Here is a 10,014-nt window from a genome sequence, read left to right as displayed (position 1 = left end):
CTTGATCTTTAAGATTCGATCATCAGATTATGGGCCATAAATTGAAGGGCATGTATGCACCGGAGATGGAGAAGCCATTACTCGACAACAAACACAAATAATATAAGAGTATGTTTGTTTCACGTAAAACATTTTAAGAAAAATATTTTCCTCATTTTTCAGTGTTTAATCGAAGGAAAACCGGTTGATCAATGTAAAACATTTTCCTGATCAACGTAAAACATTTTACTGATCAACAAAATCTCCTTTATGTTTTCTAAAAAGTGACTTACCTTCTAATTTTCCTAAATAATTTTTTCAAACTTTACACTTCAAAGAATAAATACTCAAAATAATTTTATTTTATAAATTTATCATTAATAAAATATTTTAATATCATTTTAATCAAAATATTAATTATTAAAATATTTAAAATATATTTATTAATATTTCTAATAATATAATATAATATAATATTTTAATATAATAATAAAATAATCAATTATATTATAATAATATAAGATATAATATTTTTAAAATATAATATAATATAACACTATTACTTTAATAAATAATTAAAATAATTTATAATACTTTTATTTCAATAAAATAAATCAATATTAATATTTTTATTAATAAAATTATAAAAAAATATTTTAATAATAAATAAATTATTTTAATATTTTAAAAATAATAATATTAAATTTTATGATAAATAATATTATATATTATATTTAATATTTATAATAAATATTTTTCAAAAAATTCATCAACTAATCAACTAGTAAAAAAAGTATAAATAATATATTCCAAACATTATAAAACATTTTCTAAAAAATGTTTTTCAAAAAATATAATCGAAAAATATTATCCGAAAAGTTTTCTGAAAAACGTTCAGTAAACAAACCCTAAGAACAAAATACTCCACAACCAAAAATATTGACACGTATCCAGTACATTCGGCATTTCTCTTTTCTTCTCATTCTTCTCTTTTCTGGTGTTTAATCTTTTTAAATTTTGTGAGCTCTAAACTTTCTAGAGCTCTGTAATGTTATATATTATCATTACTTTACATACACGAGCTAAACTTTTGTACAGTTAAAACTAAAAAAACAACCAACAAAATTAACATACTATCACTTTCTCTTCTTATCTTCCTTTTCTATTTCAAGCACCACCGGAGCTGCTGGGATGCTTAACCACCACTCTCTCAATCTCCTCATCCATCTTTCCGTGTTTGCTTTCCTCGGCAGCGAATATCTCGTAAATGTCTCCAAAAATACCAGGAGCAACATGTACTTTCCTGGCACTAAAGCCAGTATCAAAGCTGCAAACAGAAGAGTGGCCGCAAACTTCTCGCTTGCCTAGTAAATTAACATCATAGCCAAAGTAAGGCAGACTACAATAAAAATCAGTTTTATATGATTATGGAAGTTGAAAAATATGAAATATAAACTGACAGATTCTACTATGGTGAAAAGGACAGGGTAGAACCTTTGGGAAAATGGATAGCAACAGGGCCCGAAACTTGAGAAGCGCTACGTTTCCATCTTGGATAAGCTGTTCAACTTGAGATATCGCGTTCTGAACAGCCAAAAGCTGCTCCATTGTGTTCATAGGTGGAGGTGCTATTACCTTAATTTCATCCACGGGCCTGCCTTGATTGAAAAGTCGCGTAAGAACCATAAAGATGGCGAAAAACAATGCCATCAATGCAAAGGCATAAGCCAACCATCCCCTGAAATGGACAACAAAAGACTGCCATTGAGATCATGCAAAGAGACTCTAGAGTGATGGTAAAATGTTTTCTATTAGATCAACCTAATATTTTCTTTTGACTTGTTAACAGTATTTGATCAAACATTTATAAAACTTGACTCTTAGATATCAGTAGAACTACTGCAGCTTAACTCAGGTTATTTATCTTCAGATAGATAAAAAAAAGAAGCCATGTGGCGCATTTAGAATATGCGCATTCCAGGTGAAGGTGCATTCGAAATGAACCTGAAAGTTGACAGTCCCATTCTACAATAGGTATACATGGAAGTGCTAGATTATGAACCTTTCCCTTATGGTAGAGCAGGGATTTACTTTTCCTACTTTAGTTTGGTATTCTTTCACACAAACCCGTCAATCATTGTAATCATGTCTAAGACATTTCCCCAACTCAGAAGAGTATATAAGCTAAGAAATTTAGGAACCAAATTACTTACATTGACTTCTATATGCCATTGGAACTACACCAGCTTATCTACGGATTGTTAATAAAAAAATGCAGATGGAAAAAACCAATCATTAAAGGCATTATGGAGAAAAGCATGCATTCCAAAAGGTGCAAGTATAGGAAAAAAATGTCAGGGAAGAAACAAGGACATAAATACCCAAAATATTTTCTAAAAAATGGACCAAAGTTGATGATTTTAAGCCTTAAACAGCATACATCCCAAAAAATAAAATTTGGATGTTTACCATACATAAAATCTACACATGTGCTACATGTGCTCATGGAACAATTAATAATAAAAATAATAAAACGGTTTTATTCAATTTACCTTACCTGAAAATTATGAACGTGAAAAGCAAACAAAACATTAATGACTTTGGAGGATCATCCCAATATAACAGAGAAAGAAGCAGTTTCCCAACTTCTGTCACTGGAAATAGCAACTCCTGCAAGTAGAAAAGAGTGCAAAAAATAAAATAAAATTGCAGTTCAAGTTTATCACTTTGCCAACTAAACACTGGATTTTATATTTCATGGCATCACTAACAGACATATGCACACATGATGAATTTATGACCTCCTCCAACTACATTTTACTTGGGACTCAAAATTCAATAAATAAGGACAGTAAATCAAACTTATATGCAGTTGACTAATGAAAAGGAACAAGGTTTGAAATTTTGCAAGTACTAAAGCAAATACCTTCATAACAGCTAAATTGGTGTCAATACCATCTACTTTAACCCCATCGACTGTTTCTTGTGCTTGCACCACCTTTTTATAGTTGTCACTAGATTCTTTAACTGTTCTCTCCAATAAACTCATCTCCCCCACAACTACTTCACCAACAAGAAGTTCATCCTCACTTGGACTACTGGAACTTGAACCAAACACAAAACCCAAGTTTGAAACCATTGCCAAGGCTGAGATTGAGTACATGCCACCTCCAGCCACTTTATTATTACCCCGTTCTAATTTTCTAGAATTTGAGATTTTTGCTAGAGTCTCCAGTATCAAATCTCCCCCAGGTAATTGATCACAAAGGTTAAACATGAGAAGAGACTCAAACTGTACAGAGTTTGAGGAACTAATTTCTTGAATGGCTTGCACACGTAAAATTCCAAGAATAGCTTTCGAAAGTGCATCATCCTTTTCAACTCCCTTTATATGGTACTTGTTTATAAATTTGTGAACATATAAAATTTCCCGGATTATTGCTAGCCAGTAGTCACGCCGAGTGTGCCCTTTAAGCTCAGGAAACTCTATAACAACTGGTTCAGATCTAAAAGAGAAACACAGTGAACAATCGATCAATAAATTATATCCTTGGACAAGCATTATGTTAAGATATAAAATTCAAGATTGATTTAACACCAAAAGATCACATAATCTGTTGGACAGAGTTACAAGGAATAAATAAATAAATAAATCTGCACCATGCCTTACAAGGAAATTGATTTGTACAACACTGCCTTGTCAAAAAGCCGAGTACCCCATGGTCCAGTCAACTCAGGTTTAACAATTTGTTTTAGATCATTTGACAGATCATATCTTTTAGGTTTGTCATAAGATACAACTTTAAGGGCTTCAAAGTACAATGCTTGATCAGTCAGTATTAATCGACCTGCAAACATGCAAGAACAACCTCAAAGCAGGCAAATTGAAAAAAATAAAGTAAGAGAATCAAAGAAAATGAGGAAAGGAAAAAGTATTGTTTCAGAAATGACTATCACCAATGAACAAAGATATTGTATTCTATTAAATACAATGCTTGCTATCCAATCAACTTACCTGGCCATGTTGACACTCCAACATGTTCAAGAACCGGTTGAGTAGTGACTGTCCCATCCACCTCAAGTATCTTTTCTCCTCTTGAAACTCGAATAGCAGACAGAAGAGAGGACTTTGTTTGGGTCTTCATCCTTTTTATCACTATAGAATAAATTTTAGAATACCATAACCATACCATATTTAGATTTGCAAACCTACTAAATAGAGATCCTACCACAAATTACTAAGCTTCCGATGTACTACAAAACTTCCGCGGACAAACTAAAAACTAAAAACTGAAGAGAGGTGTAGTGAGCAACCGAACAAACAAGATGATCAATAGATAATACAGGGTAAGAAAATTATATTATGGTTCTGAGAAATTTGCATATCATATAACTGACATACTACTACCAATTGGTTTTGGTCGAACTTTAGAATGGTATAGAGGCCAAGTTATTCATAGCCCTATGTGTTTCAATTTTTTAATAGCAGCATCACGTGAAAAGGCAAATGATAAGGTTTTATAGCACAATCCTAAATTTAAGGTTCGTTTCAATCAATAAAATATCAAATACTTAAGACAGCATAACAAGTATTATAGAACCCCTCAAACTTGACATTAGAGCTTCAATTATATTGAGGTGAATTGTAACCAAAAAGTCATGATAGGCCAGCAGATTATCCCTCAATTTTATTCATTAAAAAGCCCTAAGAAAGAGATTAACCAGGTAATTTATGGAGAAATGACACAGCACACCACCTTGACTATCATGTACTGAAGCATACCATTTTAACCAAGTATATACTAAGGCACTTGAACTTTAAGTTCAACCCAAGTTTGTATTCTTTATCAGTAATAATTCACATTTCCTAGCCTCTAACCTTAAAGAGAGGTCATTTTGATAGCGAAAAATAAATGTCCCTCCCCATCTGTAATATTGACCTGCATGATTTAGGACTAGAAAACTGTCAATGAAGTTTCTCACTTTGCAATTCCAAATGCCCTAAAAGTTTAGTGTGAACTAGACTTGATTTTACACCAAATCAATCTTTTTGGTTAGTGCATCTTAGAACAATTGAGAAATCACATATAATTTTCAACTCCCTTCAAAAATCTGCAATTTCCTTGCAAAATATTCTGCACTTATTCCTGTAGCTTTACTGTACAAACTGTACTTTAAATGAATATCAATTCAAACCCTTTTTATGTGGTCCCTCTAGGTTGGATATATATCCTCATATATATATCCCTCTAGATTGTTAAGTTATTTAAGCCTTTAAGGGATATGAGCTAAGGAGAGAACTTTCATTTGAACAGTGAAACTTTACAGTAGAAACACATAATTGGACTAAAACAGACAATTCACACAGTAAAGGCCCTTACCTTTCTAGTCCACTTAGGTACTTATCATAGACAGAGAAATGAAGTCGACCAGCTGTTGAGGATGTAAGAACATTGAAAAGATTTTCACAAATAACCACATTGGCAATGATTGGAACTGCTGGTGCTATTCTAGTGAAGGCTTCCACCCCAACTGAGAGATCATCATCTAACTGCAAGCAAAGACAAAATTATCATAAACAGTTTCAGCATCAAATCTAAGGTTTATTGGACAATAGATGGAACAAGAAAATCAATTAGCCAAGCGAATGAAGGCGGTTCAAATGTGTTCAAAAATTTTACATAACATGAACTTAGATTTGGGAGTCCTGTGTATCTAAAGACCAGAGCCATAATTTCCTTAAAGTTTTGGGCATCTGGAGTCATCTAAAAAGTGATGGAAATAAGATATAAATACAGGATATATTATTCTAAAATGTCTTAAAAATATATTAGTACTATAGAGTTTCAACTCGCATTCCACACTCATATCTGTGTCATGTAATGTCAACACATATGGTACATTCTATGAAGCATGGAGACTTCTGCCAGGGAATTTACTGTCAAAGTGTTGGACATGTGACAATATACATGACAGAAGGCTTACGAGATGATTGAAAACATATTCTCCCTCCCCTTCAAAAAATAGAAAAGAATAAAGAAGACCTGAAATATGTAACTTACATCAACTGGATATTGGCCGGCAGCTGCTGGGGCTTCCCAAGCAACCATCATGTCAAATGTAAGACGTCGAAACTTTTTATCAGCCAGATGACCCATTACTTGAGTAGGAAGACCAAGAGCCCTGAAACAACAGTATTCCAAAAAATTCCTCGCATGCTGTGACTTTATAGAATCAGACGCCTCAGCATTGAAGCGTTCTAGAAGCTCATTTGAAGAGGTTTCCAGGATTCTGCATCATTATGTTTTTGTTATCCATAAGGAAAATATAAAATGAAATCAAAATTTAATTTGCACTATTCTTATTTGCATCTAGATTGAATTAGAAGCAAATGAAAGCCTAGTTTAACAAAACAACTTCTAAACAGATTACGGAACAAGTTGCAAAAAGAATTCACGTGCTTGTAAGTTGTAACATGCAGGCAGCAATAGCAAAATAGAAGCAAAAGAAACCTACTTTGAGCAGCGGTGCACAATGATATTTGCAACCGGAGAGAGCTCAGGTATCCAATTCCTTCCAGCAGATGGAGAGTTCTGCAGATCCTCCACTTCCTCTGCAAAGGAGCTTCGCTTGCTAAGTAGCCATTTGAATGATCCTTCTCTTACCAAAGCTTCGAGCATATTTTTACTTTTTCTTGCCTCCGCAATTTCTAAGGTTTCCTTCAATTCATACCCACTGAAACGAAATCCACTGTGAGATTTCTAATACCAGTGTATAAGTTCAAACATCAAGATTTCTTCAATAAACCTTTAAAGTTTAGCCATTTTTCAATGCATCCAACTAGCATAAGCAAAACCTTATTTATGATTCGTATAAACCTAGTAATACAATGTACATCAATTTTAAGTGGCAACCAAAATCTTCAAAGAATCAAAGAGAGAACGAATTACAAACATTTTCTAACGAGTCCACTCTTTATTATAAATCCAACTAAGGATATAAGCTAATAAAACTCAATCTCCACATCTTTATCTAAGACCTATAAAAAACCCGTTCTTTTTATTTATTTATTATTATTATTATTTTAGTGTACCCCAGAACAAACGTATTGGATTACATTGACAACCTAATATATACGAACCAACAAATGGGAAAGCAAAAAGAAAGCATTTACCTAAAGAGATTGTGAAGTCTCAATCCTTCCACAACCCCAATCAAGTTCACAAGAATATGTTTGCTGATTCCTGCATTCAAAGAACACCCATCTCAGATTACCTTCTTTGAACAATTAGCCATCAACCCATTTCTACAAAAAGCAAGATTTATAAGATTACCTCACTAAACAAGAGTTCTAAAAAAATCTTCTTTTTGGAGAAAATTCATTATCTTTTTTAAGGGATCTTAAATAAAAGAGGGGTAAATATGCCAAAAAAAATAGGGAGAGGTGTGTACAGTGAAATTTAAAGCTGGAAGTAGAGTTAAGAAACTTGTATAATCTTAGCTTAGCGGTGGCTTTGTTGTGCTGGACAGTGATCCGAAGAGATCAAACTTAGCAGGAGCCAGAACGTGGCTTGTAATATGATTTGCTACATTTTGACTCTTACTTTTAGGTAAATTATAAATTTAATATCTAAATTATTTTTTTATTTTTTTTATTAATACCTAAATTTTATATTTTCTTAAAATTATACTTAACGTTTTGTTTAAGTTTAGTTTTGATACTCATCGATAAACTTAACGGTAATATTACATATGAACATGGCATGAAGGTGGAAGTTTGGTGTAAGATCAAGCATCAAAACAACCAATTACACCAAACTTTCACCCCGTGTCATGTTTGTATGTAATTAATCATTTTAATTTCTCTTCGCAAAATTACAAACGTTATAACTAAAATATTTATAGTAGGTGATAAAAAAAATCATTTGTAACATAAAATGTTAAATCCATTCGTTTATTAAGTTAAACTTAATTGAATGGAAACATTTGCAACGCAACATCATTACTTATATGAAACTTTAATTTTAAAATAATATCAAAATAAAAAATATTGACACTTATACTCTGATGTCTGATACTTGTATAAAGCTTTAATTTCATAATAACTTTGATATACTAACTATTGAAATTTATGCTATAATGTTCGATACTTTTATGAAAGTTTAATTTCAAAATAATTTCGAAATATCAAGTATCAATAATTATGTTATGTGTATCGATACTTATAATATTAATTTATTAAATAATATTTCAAAGTTCGAAGTATCGAAACATAGGCTTTGAAGTTTGATACTTTATTTGTAGTTTGTTTTTTTTTAGAATTTAAAATATAAATGGTTCAATGTTTGCCCAATGTAAAACTTGTAATCATCAACTGGTAAGAAATATAAAATTTTTAGCTATGAGGTTTCGGGAGATTAAGAAAGAAAATGATGAGATTTTGTGTTTAAGTGTTCCAGATTAACTATATTTCATGATTGTATTTATGATGTTGCAACCTAAAATGTTAAATATAGTTCTATACTTATTTCACACAAGTATCGATACTTATTTCATTTTTTAATAATAGTATCGGTCCTACTACTTTTATCTTTTACTTTTTAATGGTTGTAGCACAAAATATTATAAATAATGTCATATTTTCGATCACACTCAACCTAAGTTCTTATGTTGAAAGACTTTTCCCGCTTTAACACTTTGATACACCATCTTTTCGGCGTTACCAATCATACCCTAAATGATATTGTTTTGATGCTTATAACCCGCGTGATGTTCTGACTCAAAAGGGATCTATATGTTTACAAATGAAAATTTATCGCATTTTCTCTTTATTTTTATTTCAATTTTGCCCTTTGGTTTTGTAATCATCATTTTTTGCCATATACTATTATTTTTAGTATATATATTACTATTATTTTATGTATTATTTGTACTTATTATCATTTTACTATTACTTTATTATTATTATATTTATCATTTATTATTTTCTTATTATCTTATTATTATAATTATTATTTAATGTTATTTTATTATTACTCTTATTTTATTAATTATTTTTATTATTATTATATTATTTTTATTATCTTTATTATTATTAGTTATGATTATGATTATGATTATTATTTTATTATATTATTCTTATTGCTATTTACAAAATATGTATGTATTTAAAGCCCAAACTATATACTTATTTATTTTAATTACAAACCAAATTAAGCCAAGCCCACCAACCAAAGCCCGAAACATGTTAGCACTTGTGTTAAACTTAGGTTTCCCTAGCCATCCCGCCGCCAGCCAAGCCTCCTCAGCAAGGTTTCTCCATGCCAGCGCCAGCAGCTGACCAAGCACAGTGGTCCCAACTCCACGTTGCGGCCTCATTGGCTATCTCGCTTGCCCCCAGTAGCCACATCACGAATTCGCCCTCCATCTGTGCGTTCAGTAACCTAGCTGGCCCCCTCGCCCAGCTAATTTGAGCGTACGGACTATGCTGGTGGTCCCAGGCCACGCCCACAACAGCTCTTACGCGAGCACACAGGCCAGCAACAAGGCCCCAGCAGCAACCCAAAGCTGGTCCCCTCTTCAGATCAGCGCCTCGTCATCACCAAACAAGCAAACAAACAAACAAATTTAGCTTCTTTTCTTTTACTTTTACAAAAAGCCATGTAAAGGGGTAATATAAAAACCCAACAAAATTTATAACAGTTTGAGATCATATACACTTAAAAATAAAAAAGAAAACGAGACAAAAAAATGTCTCATTTGAAAGGTATCGAGAGTTTTTTTCGTTTTATTTTATGCAAGCACCTTTGGAAAATAAAAAACAAAAATAGGGGAAGATAGAATAAGAGACTGGAGTGAATGTTACCTGGGTCGTTTGGGTTCCTCGTCGGAGTCTAGGTCGCCAAAGAGTTGGGAGTTGAACTGTCGAGGACCGTTAGGAATTTTAGAAGCTCGGTTGAGGATTTTAGCCCCAAATCGAGGCTTTAGGCTTTTTTTGGGGTTATTTTCGGGGTTCATTTAGTAGGTTTAAGACCC

The 10,014-nt window shown here is 32.2% G+C and overlaps 1 protein-coding gene across 1 annotated transcript; it reads right to left on the bottom strand.

The window, feature by feature from the left end:
- Positions 1 to 993: 993 nt before the first annotated feature.
- Positions 994 to 7,383, bottom strand: LOC120167582. The gene is made up of 10 exons (XM_039176558.1): positions 7,154 to 7,383; positions 6,496 to 6,714; positions 6,042 to 6,270; positions 5,361 to 5,530; positions 3,995 to 4,215; positions 3,650 to 3,827; positions 2,906 to 3,485; positions 2,537 to 2,649; positions 1,474 to 1,717; positions 994 to 1,343 (listed from the first exon to the last, which is right to left on the bottom strand). Exons 2-10 carry the CDS (start codon positions 6,657 to 6,659, stop codon positions 1,116 to 1,118), a joined length of 2,127 nt encoding a protein of 708 aa, XP_039032489.1. The 5' UTR covers positions 6,660 to 6,714; positions 7,154 to 7,383; the 3' UTR covers positions 994 to 1,115.
- Positions 7,384 to 10,014: the final 2,631 nt, after the last annotated feature.

Source organism: Hibiscus syriacus, unplaced genomic scaffold (genome assembly GCF_006381635.1).
Source record: "Hibiscus syriacus cultivar Baekdansim isolate YM2019G1 unplaced genomic scaffold, ASM638163v2 tig00003041_pilon, whole genome shotgun sequence".
NCBI classification, from domain to species: domain Eukaryota; kingdom Viridiplantae; phylum Streptophyta; class Magnoliopsida; order Malvales; family Malvaceae; genus Hibiscus; species Hibiscus syriacus.
Note: the sequence above shows the minus strand (reverse complement) of the source record. Positions and strands in the feature narration are given on the sequence as shown.

Coding starts and splice junctions, on each gene's coding strand:
- LOC120167582 (XM_039176558.1), bottom strand. CDS start 6,659: ATGCTCGAAGCTTTGGTAAGAGAAGGATCATTCAAATGGCTACTTAGC. Junction 3,828..3,994: donor TGGAGTGTCAACATGGCCAG/GTAAGTTGATTG, acceptor GCATGTTTGCAG/GTCGATTAATACTGACTGAT. Junction 3,486..3,649: donor TTGTACAAATCAATTTCCTT/GTAAGGCATGGT, acceptor TTTCTCTTTTAG/ATCTGAACCAGTTGTTATAG.